The 16004-nt window shown below is 50.3% G+C and overlaps 1 protein-coding gene across 4 annotated transcripts in view; it reads left to right on the top strand.

Annotated features, from left to right (window-relative positions):
- BRDT (bromodomain testis associated) overlaps positions 1 to 16004 on the top strand; it is a 206824-nt gene that overhangs the window by 54661 nt on the left and 136159 nt on the right. For 3 of the 4 annotated variants that reach the window (XM_040360040.1, XM_040360042.1, XM_040360038.1), the window contains 2 exons: positions 11001 to 11176; positions 11267 to 11299. In XM_040360040.1, the coding sequence (XP_040215974.1) occupies positions 11001 to 11176; positions 11267 to 11299 (209 nt within the window). The remainder of the gene's footprint in view (positions 1 to 11000; positions 11177 to 11266; positions 11300 to 16004) is intronic. The other variant, XM_040360041.1, reaches the window with a different exon arrangement.

The raw sequence follows: 16004 nt of genomic DNA, 5'->3' as shown, positions 1-16004 counted from the left end.
CGCTTACACCCACGTGCAAAACATACACCCCCCTTAGTGATAAAGGATCTGATCAGATCTATATTAGCGTACCCAGCAGTTTAGGCTGCATTCACACCTAGGCGTTTTTACGCCTGTAGCGCTACGCCGCTGCTGCCAGAGGGCTGAAAACAGATGTCCCTCTATGGAGATGGTTCACATCTCCACGCCGAACGCCGGACGCCTGTCGCCTGCCACGTGAAAAAAGGTCCCGGACCTTTTTTTCAGGCTTCTTCGAGCGTTCGGCTAGGAGATGGGAATCATCTCCATAGAGGGGGTCATCTTGGGGCACATCTAGGCGGACAATACCGGCGACAAAATCGCGGTACAAAACGCCGCTATTTTTACCGCGATTTGCGGCGACAAAACACCGCGATTTCATCCGCCTAGATGTGAATGCAGCCTTAGGGTTCCCAAAAATGCATTGTTAGTGGGATCAGCCCAGATACTCGCTAGCACCTGCGTTTTGCCCTTCCCTTGTCCAGCCCACCCAAGTGCAGTATCGATCGATCACTGTCACTTAGGAAACACAACACACATAACTGCAGTGTTCGCAGAGACAGGCCTGATGCCTGCGATCGCTAACAGATATTTTTGGATTCGTTTTCTAAATTTGCTGACAGGTCAGGTGCTTTTTTACCTGTGAATCCTTACTACTGTACCACTAAATTTCGAGCCCAAAATGGCAAAGCGAATGTACACTACTAAAGAGGCCTACGAGTTTCTGAGCATGACAGATAGTGAAGAGGAGGTCGCGCATCTGTCAGATTCTGACTCCGAATACATCCCCTACATATAGACAGCGGCTCCATGTCAGATAGCTCTGTCGACGAAAGTGAGGTCCCTGCTATTCTGATGTTGAGGCGCAAGAACCGCAGGACCCTTGTATGGAGCAGAGAGCCAGTACTAGCACCACTATTCCTTCTGGTGAACTGGCAAGCACCAGCGGCCTAGTACACTCTGGTTGTTCATCCAGCACTGCAGTACCACGTGGTGACGTGGCGAGTCCCATAAGTGCAGTTCAAGATGGCGAGGTGGCAAGCACAAGTAGTGTTCCGCTGCCACCAAGAAGAAAAAGACAGGCCCGTCGTGCCCATAGTGTCCTTCCTGCAGAATTCGCCTATCCTGATTGGGTCCCCACCACTTCTGCAGATCTTGTACTTTCATTGCCGCTAATCCCCAGTCCTTCCTTGCCAGGGAATGGAAACCACTTACGGTTTCCGAATTTAAAACATTTCTGGGCCTTTGCCTCAACATGGGCATACATCTTTTTTTCTAAGTTGCGGACTTATTGGTCCACATGACCATATGCCCATGTTCTCTGCTTCCATGGCCAGAAAACTATACAAGGCAATCTTGCGGTTCATGCACTTCAACGACAATGAACTTTTGTCGTCCACGTGGAGACCCTGAATACGACCGGCTCTACAAAATTCGGCCCCTCATAAACCACTTCAACAAACGTTTTGCAGCCTTGTATACTCCCCATCAAGTTGTCTGTGTTGATGAGTCCCTAATTAAATTTTCTGCCCGCTTGTCTTTCAAGCAGTACCTTCCCAGCAAGCGTGCCAGATACTGGGTCAAGCTCTATAAGCTCTGTGACAGGGCAACAGGCTATACATTGAGCTTTATGGTTTATGAGGGCAAAGATAGTCAGGTAGAGCCAGAGGACTGCCCAGATTACATGGGGAAAGCTGGCAAGATTGTGTGGGACTTGGTGTCACCCTTATTCGGAAAGGGGTACCACTTGTATGTGGACAATTGCACGAGCGTGCCACCTTTTTAGTCACTTGTTTGATCATCAGATTGGAGCATGTGGCACCGTGCGAGCTAATCGCCGGGGCTTTCCCCAGCGGCTTGTAGATTCCCGTTTTAGGCTGGGGGAGAGAGCCCGCTCAAGGTGTAGCAATTTGCTCGCTGTGAAGTGGCGTGACAATAAGAATGTTTTCGTTATTGCCACCCTTCATGCAGACACGACAGTACAAATTCGTACGGCGGCTGGTGTTGTGGAGAAACCCCTGTGTCCACCAATATAACAAAAATATGGGAGCAGTGGACCTCAATGACCAGTTGTTGGCCCAGTATCATATTGCCCGTAAGGCGAGATGCTGGTACAAAATAAGTGTCTGTACTTATTTCAATTTGCTTTACTGAATTCTCATGTGATATACAGAGCTTCAGGACAGACTGGATCCTTCCATAACCACTTGCCGCCCGCCCTATTGCAAAAAGACGTCGGCAAAGTGGTTTCAGTATCCTGACTGGACATCATCTGACATCCTCGTGATATTGAGCATTGCGGAGATCTTTGTTGCAGGGTGTCAGTCTGACACCCCGCAACAACGATCTAGGTAAAGAGTCACTAAATGATATATTGCTCAAACGTGCCATGGGCATATGTGGAATTACACCCCAAAATACATTCTGTTTCTTCTAAGTATGGGGATACCACATCTGTGAGACTTTTTGGGAGCCTAGCCGCATACGGGACCCCAAAAATCAATCACCGCCTTCAGGTTTTCTAAGGGTGTACATTTTTGATTTCACTCCTCACTACCTATCGCAGTTTCAGAGGCCATGGAATGCCCAGATTGCACAATTTGCTGAGTGTACTGGTGAGTATTTTGCAGATCTCGCTTTTTGTCACACAGTTTTGAAAATTTAAAAAATAAAATAAAAATTAAAAATGTATTTTTCTTTTTTCCTTTTTTTTTTTTTTTTTTTTTTTCTTCATAAAGTGCAAGCAGTTACAGCCTATATGAGATTGGCAGGTTGCCACTCCATCACGGAAAATTGCATTAGGTGGACTTCACTGGCAGGCTCAACAGTTGGTTATTTATAGGACCTTGCAGATGTACTAAAAATTAACCAGGGCAGATGCATGTATATTTAAGTGCCGCCAGAGGCATATCTAGTGAAAATGGCGCCTATGGCAAGCACTGAAATTGCGCTCCTGTCAAAACATTTGAAACCCATCTTTCAGATAACCTTAACAAAAAAACAGCTAACAAATCTACAAGTCAAGCTCTTCAATTACCCCTTACACCAGAGTCAATAGTGTTGCATCTTCTATCACACTCCCCCCCCCCCCCCCCCTTAGAGTTCCCAGAGAGCCCTCCTTACATCGGAATCCACAGAGTTCCCCTTCACACTGGGAAATCTGATCTAAAGAATGCTGTGGACTCTGGCGTTATCTTTATATACACTGTAAGGGGGGGGGACTCTGACGCAAAGGGAATCTCTGCGCACTGGGATGTAGGGGGTATCTGGTTATCACAGAGTCCAGAGATCCCACTTACATCAGCATTCCCCTTTACCGCAGATTCTGCAGAGTTTCCCCCTTAAAGCAGTGTGCCAGACAATAAGTACTATATTTCTAGACAGGGGTCAGGTCAGCCATGGCAGCCCTGTAACAACACCGAGCCTTTTACTTTATATGACCAGCCCTTTCTCCACAGTAAGTGAGGCCCGGAGTGACAGGGACAGAAGGGAGGGATAACGTAGGGCTGGGCATGACTAGCGTGTAGGATGTCCAATGAGGGGTTAAGGAGAAGGAGGTGCTTTCAGGGGAGTGGTCGTAGGCTGAGTTGAAACGGGGGAGGAGCCTTATATATACAGGGGCGACGAGTCCCACGTGGCACAGTGTGGGAGGAATCGCACAGGGAGGCAGTTTTTCTCTCTGCTCCCTGATCATGCAGAACATTGACCTCATTTTAGCTTGGCTGCGTGCCACGGCGGCAAGTCGGGAGCCGGGATGGCTCGAGGAGCAGGTGGGGGACTTATTGGTAGATGAGGCGGGGGGGTTGCAGGCCACCACGGGAGTATCCCCACGCGCTCGCCGGTGCGTTATTCGCACACCCCCACATCTAGGGCCCAGCGGCATAGTCGGAGCCCCCACAGGGACCCGTCACCCCCTCCGGCCAAGCGCACGCCTGCTTTGGTCGGGGGTGATGGCCCGACGGCTGGGCTCTGTGGGCAGGGCCTCGGGCCGAAATGGCGCCCGATCCTTGCCCACGCAAGGCAGAAAGGAGAGATCGGTTCCCCCCTCCACCCCAGGGCCATCGGGGGGGATCACAGCGTGGGAGGCGCAGTGCAACAACCGGGGGGGTCATCCCGGATCGCCACCACCGGTTCCAGGGCAGTGGGGAGGCCGGAGTCCCCGGATCACAGGAGGGAGGCTGATCGTGTACCTGTCGGGGGGAGCAGCAGCGCGGAGACGTCTACGGCCGGGTCAAGTGGGAGAGGATGATCCGCCGGGAGGCTGGGATCTTCGGCCTCCAGGCCTTCTGCGCCTGGGGGGGCTGACATCGCCGATGACGCTGGCCTTGGAAGATCGATCGGAGGGTGAAGCATCTGGTTCGGAGGAAGACTGTCGCATGGAAGATTCGCCAGCGGTGGATGTGCCAGTGTCAGCTGTGAGGGACGTTCCTGGCCAGCCTGGTAAGTCCACTAATTTTGTCTTCTGGGGATGCTGCATTGTGTAAATTTTTGGGGGGTGGGGGCGGGGTTTCTCCGGTGATGTGGAGGGGTTAAGGTTTTGCCGCCAACCGGGGGTCCCGAAGTGGCGGCAGTGTCGCCTGCCGCTCCGGGTGCCCCAGGGGGGGCTGCAGGATTTGTTGGGTGGCTTGAGGGTCCTGGTACATCGTTTTGCGGTGGGGATGCTTCCTCAGGCAGCACCTTGGGTTGGTGGGTCTGGGGGGGGTGTAGTCCCGGGGGTCAGGACAGACGTAGTGCGGATGGCCGATGCTGCGAAATGTGAGGTGTATATGTTTTGAGAGGCCGCTAGGGGCACACCTAAAGCAGGAGGTCAGGGACAAAATCGCAAAAGGTGAATATGTGGAGATTTTTTCCCTGCTGCCGTTAGAAAAGTTCAATTTGGACAGGGTGAAGCCAGATAGTTCCAAAAAGGAGGATGAGGAGAAGAGGCGGTATAGGTTAATTTCTCGTACGTTTAACAATTGGTTGCAGGCGTTTGCGATCATGGCCAGCGTCATAGGGGAGAAGAGCCTGGAACATTGTTCTGCTCTGTTCTGCTATATGGACGCGATAGGGGAGGCTCATCGGGTCTATGGGGGACAGGGTGGTTAAGGTATGACGAGCAGTTTTGCCAGCGGCGGGCTGTCCACCCTACGCTGCGATGAGACCACAAGGATATTAGTTTGTGGATGCCGATGATGTCCGCGCCCCGTTTTTCAAGGGGGGGCCGGGGGTACGCCTACCTCTGGTTCGCGGCCGGAAAAAAGTGGGGGGGTGTGTTGGCAGTTCAACGAGGGTTCCTGCAAGTTTGGGGGAACCTGTTGTTTTAAGCACGAGTGCTCCGGATGCGGGGGTGCTCACCCCTTGTCACGGTGCTTCAAAAAAGGAAAATGGGCGGGTGAGGGTGCTAGCAAAAGGGATGATGCCGGTGAGGGGGGAAAGGGTGGAACCTTTTCTAAATGGGTACCCAGACAGGGCGGCTGCTCGCAGCGTAGTTTTCCGAGGGTTTTGTCATTCCCTGTTCTTTGTCGAAGGTGCCATTCTTGGCGAGGAACTTGCGGTCTGCCTTGGAGAACCCTGCTGTGGTGTCAGCAAAATTGGCGAAGAAGGTTGAACTGGGTAGGATGGCGGGGCCGTTCAGAGATGCCACTGCCGGATTTGGTGGTGTCGCCTCTGGGGGTGGTACCCAAGAAGGAACCGAACAAGTTTCGCCTCATTCACCACCTATCCTTTCCGAGGGGGGGGGCCGTGAATGATGCTATAGACCCCGAGGAATGCACGGTGTCGTACACGTCATTTGATGCTGCGGTGCGGTGGGTTCTGCGCTATGGAAGGGGGGCTCTTATGGCAAAGTCGGACATTGAGGCTGTGTTTCGCTTGCTGCCGGTTCACCCGGACAGTTTTAGGCTGTTGGGTTGCCGGTGGTGGGACGAGTTTTACGTGGATCGATGTTTGTCTATGGGCTGCTCTATTTCCTGCGCATTGTTTGAAACGTTTAGTTCATTCTTGGAGTGGGTAGTCAGGGATGTGGCGGGCTCGGATTCAATCATTCATTACCTGGATGATTTTCTGTGCGTGGGTCCTCCGTCCTCCAATGTGTGTGCGATTTTGTTGGCAACGTTGCAGCACATTGCGGACAGGTTCGGGGTGCCGTTGGCAGCCGACAAGACGGAGGGCCCGGCCACGGCGTTGAGTTTTTTGGGGATCACGATTGATTCCGAGGCGATGGAGTGCAGGCTTCCGGTAAACAAGGTGGAGAATCTTCGGCTGGAGATTCGGGAGATGCTGGGGCGGAACAAGGTTCATTTGCGGGCAGTGCAGTCCTTATTGGGCAAGCTGAATTTTGCCTGTCGCATCATCCCTATGGGCGGGGTTTTCTGCCGACGGCGGGTGTGAGGGCTCCCACGCATTTTGTTCGCCTAACAGGGGACCTAAAAGCGGATTTGCAGGTGTGGCACACGTTTCTGGAGACCTACAATGGGCGGGCAATTTGGATGTCGGGGCCCGTCAGTAACTTTGACCTGAATCTGGTCACGGACGCGGCTGGGTTCACAGGTTACGGGGCTTTCTTTAAGGGACGATGGAGCACGGAGGCGTGGCCTGAGTCCAGGGTGGCGGCGGGTTTTGAAAAGAACCTGGTGCTCCTGGAGCTATTCCCGGTGGTGGTGGCGATCGAGCTGTGGGGTGCAGAATGCAGAGATTTAAAGATCAGATTAAATTGCGACAACATGGGGGTGGTGCAGGTCATCAATCGTATTTCTGGTTCATCTTTGCCAGTGGTTCGGTGGCTGCGCCACCTCGTGTTGCGCTGTTTACAGTGGAATATGTTTCTGTATGCGGTGCACATTCCGGGGGTGGATAACAGACTCGCTGACACCTTGTCTCGGTTTCAGTGGGACAGGTCCAGGGAGCTGGCTCCACAGGCGGACATGGAAGGGGTACCTTGCCCAGGGTGGATGTGGGGAATTGCGTTGGGGTCACAGCTGACTGGATCAAGAGGTCGGTGATTGGGCCGACTTGGGCTGCGTACACAAAGGTATGGGATGATTGGGCTGGTTTCAAACGGCTGGCGGACGCTGAGCTGGGGGAGGTGGAGATGGGTTGGTTAGTGGTGTATTTTGTGGCTAGACACATGGAGAGTGGAGGGTCCATGTCATCTTTGGAGAAAAAATTGGCGGGCCTGGCTTTTTTGTTTAAGTTGGAAGGCCAGGATGATCTTACGAAAAGTTTTTGGGTGAAACAGGCGGTTAAGGGATACAAGAAAGGACATCCGAGCAGGGATGCGCGGAGGCCTGTGTCGTTTTCGGTATTGCGTAAGATTTTTGGGGTACTGGGGGAGGTTTGTTCGTCGGACTACGAGGTGCGGCTGTTTCGGGCGTTTTTTTCGGTAGCATTTTTTGGGGCTTTTCGGGTGGGGGTGCTAGTCGGTCCCTCTAAACGGGTGGCCGGGGGCCTTTTGATGGAGGACGTCAGGTCATCGGACAGGGTGGTTTTTAGGCTACGGCGGTCTAAGACGGATCAGAGGGGAAAAGGGGTGGACGTGTTTTTGTATCAGTTGCCGGGTTCGGAGGTGTGTCCGGTAAGGGAGTTCTTGGTGGTGCGCCCTGGGGTTGATGGCCCGTTTTTTGGTGCATGGGGATGGTTCATTCGTGTTGCGGTTTCAATTTGTAGCAATTTTTAGGAAATGTCTAAAGAATGCGGGGTTCGACTAGCGACTGTTTGCCTCGCACTCCTTCCGTATCGGGGCGGCTACCGAGGTGGCCCGGTGCGGGTTGGATGAAGTGGCAGTCAAAAGGATTGGGAGATGGGAATCTAGGAGATTTTGTTCTTATGTACGCCCACACATGGTAATGGATTAAAGGGGATTCGGGGTGTGTTTGTGATTGGGGGTTTTGTTTTTGGGGGGGAGGGGGTCACTGGTTCCGGGATATGTTGTTTGGTGGCGATTCTTGATTTGTCACTATTGCCATTTTTTGTTTTTCAGGTGGAAGGCAGGCACGCCTCGTGTGGATCATGGGGCATTCTTATGTTTGTCGGGGGGCAAGGAGAGCTGATGCTAGGCCAGATGATAGGCAGTTGGGGATTTCCAGGTGGGAGGCAATGATTAGGTGGTTGGGTATCCCTGGGATGGGGTGGGGCAGGGTGCTGCCAGAGGTGCAGCGCTATGCTCGGCTCGATCAACCCCCGGATGTGTTACTGTTACACGTCGGGGGGAACGACTTGGGGATACGGCCCATAGGGGATTTGATCTCGGCTGTTAAGGCGGATGTCTTGACGTTCCGGGTGTCTTTCCTGTTGATCGCGTGGTCCGAAATTGTCGCACGGACCACTTGGCAAGGTCAGTGGATCGGATCAACAAGGGGAGGATCAAAGTGAATAAGGTTTTGGGGAGGTTTGTGGCTAAGCACAGGGGGGGGGTTGGTGGTTTGACTCATGGAGTTGGAGTTGAATGTGGGTCTATACCTACTCAGGGATGGTGTTCACCTAACTGATGTGGGTATGGATTTGTGGGTGCTGGGTGTGCAGGAGGGAATTCAGAGGGCCCTGCGGGTGTGGAGGGGCCCATAAGGGAAAGGGTTTTTCCCTTTCGGGCTGTGGCGGTGTCCTTGGTCTTTGATGGTGACAGTTAACAGATGGAATGGAAATGGTTGGGGGGCTCATCGGTGGGATGGGCCCTGTGATACATTTGCCTATATGTCTCAGTTTACTGCTCCCTGCTAGCCATATGGGTAGAGGTAGAAAGGAATTTCATGTGTGATTCATTCCTCTGACAGGTTATTGACGTGCTAATGTCCCCTCACTATTCTAAAGGTTAATTGATCTATTGTGTTGTGTGAAGAAGATCTGTGTTTACCCTTAAAAGATGTGTATTGTATCATCAGGCTAAATGATTAGAGAAGTAGTATGTTAATTATTCTGATTGCTTCAGTGTATTAATTAACTCCACTGATGTCTTTATCTAAAGAAACGTGTCTGCATGGTCGGCTCCGACTTGTCTCCTATAATTGGTATGGGAAACCCCACTGTGTGAGGGGGGCGTTCCTAACAGGCTGTAACCACATATAAGCTGAGTTTTTGTGTCAATAAAGTGTCTTGGTTCCAGCATCCGGTCTTGACTCATGTGTGGGGGATCCTGTGATGTTCTTGTATGGAGAGGAGGGAATGCTTGACGGGGATATCATACCGATACCGTCACAGGCCCCTAATAGGGTTATTTCAGTGGAACGGTGTCTGCTGGAATACGGTTACGGTGCACTGCAGGTTAAAAGGGGGTGTCTCTGAGCTGGAGTTGGCTGGAGGCCGGGTATGGTAATGGTACCGCAGTGTGGTGGTGAAGGAAAAAGTTAATGGGGTTTACTGTCAAAGACCAATTGAGACTGGTGTTAATAATAAAGTGGTTTGGTAAAATATTGTTAATAAATAAAGTTTGGAAGTGTTGGAAAATTATTTAAATTTTGGTTATAAAATAAAAAATGGCTGTTGTGGCCAATTTTACTGTGTCGGTCTCGTTACTGGGGAAAAAGGGGGAAGTGAATATGGAAAAGGGGGGAAGGTAACAATGGGGGGGGGGTCAAAGGAAGGTTGGGCTATCTGAACTACACTAGTCATGTGTGAGGATTTCCCCACCTCCATGGGACTACAAATTCCAGCATAGTAGGCTGTGCTCTTATTTCTCTGCTGCTCCCCAGTCCCCCACACACAGCATGACTGAGAATGATGACTGCACCAATATACAAGAATTCAGCTGTCTTCAAGTGATATTTATCTTCCCTTGTGATACCTTGGGTAGTGACCTTTATCTTTATGGAGAAATCTAGGTTTATTAGACCCCTGGTCCCTCCTCTGCCCTCCTTGGTTTTTTGGCTGCTTTCTTGGCTGGTACCAGCCAGGTAAATGCAGAACTGATACTGGAAGTGATGAAATCTTCATAACTTATGGCCTCAGTTGTCCCAGAGGAGAGGGAGAAACTGATGTTGCTCCTCCTTCTTTGTGTGCTGCCAATCCGACCAGATGGAATGCGAGACCCTTTATTGCCATTAACTACATACAAGCGGGGGGGAGTTGATATTCCAGCAAGCCGAATTAGAAAAAAAAATCCATCCATTTTACAGCCTCCTGGGCCCCTGTGTTTGATCTCATTGGGGCCAAAAAAAATATGATTTAGACTGCAAAGGAACCATGGCCTGCAGGGAGAGGGGAAAGCATGACAAATTTTTGCCTGCATCTTAATCAAGAGGATTAGTCTCGGCATAAGGCACTGGCAGTACAGCCATCCCTCCTGCTGGGCAGGTGGCTGGGCTCTGCTTTTGCACTGATAGGACCCCGAGCCAGAAGGCCTGCAACGAGACACCTCCTGACTGAGTCCACAGTCCAGGTGTCCTGTCGAGAAATACACCGGCTCGATGCCACCGCTATAGTCCTGGCTATAGCATTCCTGACAGCTGGCAGAGGAGTGATATTCAGCTGTCAGGGCTGCTGTAGCCGAAACTATAGAGGTAGCATCGGGAAATGCAGCTGCCTGCTTACTCCAGTGACTGCACTCACAGGAGTAAGAAATGAGAAATAATCCCACTTGCAGCATTGCTATTGTCCATTAGCAAAGGTGCTGAAAAGGAGACCCAGCCTATGCTCGGGAGCCTGGAGGGAAGAAGAGACCATCAGACCCTGGTAAGTGCATTGCTGCCCAGCCACTCACCAGCACCCCCTTGATATGGCGCCCATGGCACTTGCCATGGCTGCCATACCCTAGATACGCCCCTGAGTGCCGCAGCAAGTATTTTTTAATGGAAGGCCATAGTTCTTCTTTAGAACCAACCGAGGTGGAAACCTCCTAAATACAGATTCAGGGAACTCTCCGAATTTAGTGTGGTTCCTCGGGTGAATATTTTTAAACGGAGAACAAAAAAGGGACAAATTCAGACAGCACAGCCATCTTTTTGATGTTTAATGACCAACAAATGAAACCTGTACAGATAAAGAACCAACATCTTTTTTTTTCATTCCAGAATCTCGAGAGGAAAGCGAGTATACTACTATAACTAAGAAAAAAGTGCCTTCACAAAAACTTCACAGAGTTCCATTTCCACGTCCAGTTGTAGCATTGCTACCTCAGCCAACTACCCTTGTGCCTCTATCTATTTTTCGGAAAACAAATTCTGCTCCTTCTAGCCCCGGACCCAAAGTAAGTCTGTTTTTGATGTTGTTCCATTCCTATACGCAAGTGTACTGTATTCAATTTTTCACGTAGTTTTATTGTTGTCATCCTCTACAGTTTAAGAACTCCAGCTTTTCCTCCCCAAAACAGGTGCATATAAATAAATCAGAACTCCAATATCTGTGTGTAACTTGCCTTCTTTAGCTGCATACAGCAGATTTCTGTCTGTCACTCCTCCTGGCTGAATTTCAAATTTTTTCAACTTCCTGTTTCCTTCCTTTTGCCAGTCCTTGTACCACATTTCCCATCATGCTTTGTGCCGCTGTAGTTTCAGAGCATGTGTTCCATCAGATTAGGCGACCCGTCAGATTTTGTAACAGAAGTGATGTTCCGTCACTGCCATCTTGGTACATCCGCTAGCAGGCATCTTTTTGCACTTACTGTAATCTTGGATTTCACACTTATTTTTACCATTAAACTGGGCTTATATTGTGACATGCAGTATTTGGAAGTTTGTGACACCATTTTAATGTTGAATTTTAAAAGTGGTGGAAAGCCTGCTGGTCTTACAGGTTTGCTAATCTGACAGACCACTGGTTTTAAAATTTAACATCAAAAGAGTGTTACGAACTTCTAAATATGTATTTCACTATACAATAAGGTGACCAGATTTTTTTTAAATGAAATCCGGGGACATATCCAGTAATTGCGGCAATCAGCGACTCTCTGACCATCACCGCCTCATAGCCTGTTAAGTCTTACTCTCCTGGCCGCGGCTACTACTGGGTTGGGAACGGAGAAAGATCACTTCGCCAGGGAAGGCAAGGAGATAGGCAGGAGGCTGGCCGGGACTAGAGCCAAGAACATGCAAGCGGAATGGGCATGCACCCGAAACTAAAGACCAGCACATGATCATCAGACAGGGGCACAGATAATGAAAAAAAATACACGCCCAAGCTAGTAGAAGCGGTGTAATTCAGATAATTTTTTTTTTTTTTTTATTCTGCACTGTTTTTGAAATTGCCCCTGTTCAAATCCAATCCGGGGACAAAAACGGGGACAGACTTGGTGTGGGGACAGTATTCTAAATCCGAGGACTGTCCCCGGAAACCAGGGATGTCTGGTCACCCTACTATACAAACTCAGTTTGGTGGTAAAAGTAAGTGTGACATGCAAGACTTCGGTGGATGTAAAAAGATGTCCAATTGGCAACTTAAGACTGCAGGCTTACTGCGGCTAAGTGCAGGGTGTACCAAGGGGCCCGTGACCGGATGTCATTTCCGTCACAAGTTTTGACATGTTGCCTAATCTGACGTAACAGGCTATGGAAGTCACTTGGAGCAGCTGTGGGAGTTAATGTGAGTGGATCTAGGAGTTACTGTGGTTGTTTCTGGGCCTTCATGTGTGAGTGGTGATTGGGGGGGGGGGGGGGGGTATGGGTGAAATCGTTATCTCTGCACACGCTCCATTCCTCTGTACAGTGAATAGGGAACAAGCAGGAAAAGTTAGTGATTTCTAAAGGCAATTTTATTTATTTTTTTAACATAACTGTAGCGCTCACCCCCGAAGGAGCCGCTGGATAAAATAGGGATGGCGTGTTACCTCTGCGAGCGTCTAGGGGTAGATGATGATGATGAGAGCAGCAATGATGGAATGTCCAAACAGCAGGTGTCTTTCTTGTGCTTTTATTTCTGCCCAACACGGCAAACTGTAAAACTTGAGGTAGATAGATCAAAGATGGGTGAGGAGGAGGATTAGCAGATTCAAGCCTAACGGAACAGAAGCAGTCCTGCTTCCAACGACACTTCACTTTCGTCGCCACTCCAGCCGGAGTGGGTATAGTGTACCTGGACAGGCCTCTCACACCGACCTGGCAGCCAGGGTATCACTCGGCACTTTTGAGAGGAACAGGTCTTTGCCACAGACCTGGCCTCAGAACTTAGGATATGGAGACTGTTCTCCTCAGTAAACTTCTTGCCTGAATCTTGCCCAGGTAGTTTTAATTCGGTTAACAACTGATAGGTGGCTAACTTCCACCCCTCAGTGTCCGGTTACCTCGATCCCCGGTGCATTGTCTAGGCCCTGTTGGACCGCCAGCCTCTCATTGGCGCTCCTCAGACGGACTCCCCACCGAACAGCTATCTCGCTTGGGATCTCCTCAGAATTGGGGACCCAGTCGATTGCTGGGGCCCCGCTATAGCTTCAAATGCTCCGGGCCAACATGGTCCCGGAACCAGGAATAGAACACCGCGTGGCACGCGCACCCCGGCCTGGTAGGCTGTATCGCCGGGGGCCATGATGTGTGGTCATCCTGAAGGTGGGTGCCGCATCCGGAACAAGAAGAACCCCGCCTAATGGCGTCTGCTCCAGAAGTACCTTCCCCCAGCATGCCCCGCGAGGAAAAACCCCTCCTGATTGGCTGCTAGCAAGAGGCACCCCAGCCTGGACTCCACTGCTGCCACCTGCCGCCCCGGGGTGGAAAAGCACCCCAGGAACACAGAATGAACAGACAGTACAGCCCAGCTGAAACAGAGGCTTAATTTGTACAAATCACTTGGATGAGAGCTAACTAACTCTCTCATCCCCCTTTAAATTTAGAATGGCACCTGTACTGAAAGTACACAGGCGCTACATAACAAACCTGTTATACTTCCCTGCTCTGTGAAATGGTTTTGTAGCGCGCAGCCCTGATCCTCCTCTTGTCGCACTGCCGCTTGCTAAGAGGTAGGGTGACCACATTTCCAAACTACCATTCAGGGACACCCTCCCTTCCCAAAAATCAGCTTGTGCTGTAACGAATCGCAGTGATTGGACACACGAGGCTGCCAGTTGGTCAGAGGGTGCGTTTAAAAATGCTAACACTTGTTTTTAAAGCGTTTCACGGGCTAGGACCCGCCTATCTATGTGAGAAATTGAATAGACATGTTACTGGCCGCTCCCTTAGATGGAGCTGCCAATTCCGTTTGGAACAGCCAAAGAGTCGGCTGAAAAAATGGGGGGGCAGGGCTTTTTCTGTCCTTGGCCCGAGAGAGTGGAATCTACTTCCCCTAAGTCTTAGACAGAGTCCTGACCTACCCACATTCAGGAGGGATCTAAAAAACCTATCTGTGGGCAGAGGCAGATTGATAGGAAGAGTGAGGTTAGGGTCATTCTGGCGGGAAGCATTGCTAGATCTGTTGGGAATTGTGTGTTGTCTCTCTTTTGGTCTTATGTGATTTCTATGGTTTTGTACTGTATTTGGTTTTATGGTGTTATATTGTTGTTTTATTATTTGATTTTAATTGTGGTACATATTTTATATTGTTACTATGTTAATTTATGCCTGTAACACTCGGTCCTGTTGTGAATTGTTAAAGTCTGGAAGCGTTTCGATACCTTCGGGTGATTCTACGCTATACAAGCAATAAGCAATAAACAATAAACAATAAACGAGGCGGGATTTATGATTTCTCCAATCACAAGCAGGGTGTGGGATTGTGCTCCTCCAGGCATTCCCGGCCAGGACAAGTACGGTCAGTGAGTAAAGCGGTGATGTGGTGGCCTTTTTTAGGGGCATCAGATTGGCCCGGGGGGGGGGGGGGGGTGGCTTTGTCAGTTTCATTCTGGGACATGGTATTGTCCCGGAATGAATGCCCGGGACAGACCTGCGAAATGCGGGACTGTCCCGGGCAATCCGGGACATGTGGTCAGTGTACTCATGCAACCCGCACAGAAAAAACCCATGGCCACACCCATAAAACGTGTTTCTCTCATGGTGCAACATAGGCTGGGTTCACATCTGCGTGTTTCTAAATGCATGGCAACCAGAACAGAAACCGCACGCTTTGCTGTGCCTTTCTAAAAATGTGCTGCAATGCATGTTACACTTTCTATTTAGGCTGCGTTCTCCTCTGGTCGTTTCTAAATGCAGGATAACCTGCAAGAAAACACACTCTTTGCTGTGTGTTTAAAAAATGAGTGCCAATGCGCATAGGGTTATCACCTGTCCGGGATTCACTCGGACAGTTCAGGTTTCGAATCGTGTGTCTGGGTTTTAGTCCACCTGAAACACAGACACATTATTCAGACCTAATCTCATTGGGATTCCGCCTATAACAGCAACCCCCTCTGCATCTTCTGCTGCTTACCACCACCAGCTCATCCCCCCCCCCTTCCTCTGCACCTTTAGCTGCTGACCCCCCCCCCCCAGCTGTGCCCCTCTGTTGGCACCTACAGTTTGCACTCTACCCCCCTGCAATATTTCCGTTCTCACTTGGCTTCTCCATGAGCTTCTGCTCCTCATCTATCCATGCTTTGGTCCACCTCCACTACAACACAACCCAACTGCCTTTCATTCACATAACTGTACATGCGGCTTGATCTCTCACTAGCAATGCCGCATCTCGGTTCAGAACTGGCGGTCTCCCATTTATTCAGCCTCTTCCTTCCCCTCACCACAACTCTGGTCCTCTCCTGGTCATATGGTTGCCACCTTTTTTCTTCAAGCCAAACCTGAACACTTTAGCGGCACATGGCACGTTTTTTTTCCCGTAGTATACACAATAGGATTATAAAAGACCTGGGACACCTTTGGGTGCCCTAAGGAGAGTGGTAATGCAGCGCGCTGCGGCAAACAATGGGTGTGGCCAAACTGCTCTCGCTGCCATGGCTGCCCCCAGAAAGCGACCCGCAGCTCCCGAGTGGCAACAAATTTTTGTGTGACTATCTCAGTTACTTGGGGAGCCACAGCCCAGTCTAAATAATGTGTCCGGGTTTCAGGCAGACTGAAACCCGGACATAAGATCCCGAAGTGTCTGGGTGAATCCTGGACAGGTGGCAACCCTACCTGGTCATTGCCTCCTTGCTCACCTCCATC

The sequence above is a fragment of the Rana temporaria genome, chromosome 7 (assembly GCF_905171775.1).
Source record: "Rana temporaria chromosome 7, aRanTem1.1, whole genome shotgun sequence".
Classification (NCBI taxonomy): Eukaryota; Metazoa; Chordata; class Amphibia; order Anura; family Ranidae; genus Rana; species Rana temporaria.
Note: the sequence above shows the minus strand (reverse complement) of the source record. Positions and strands in the feature narration are given on the sequence as shown.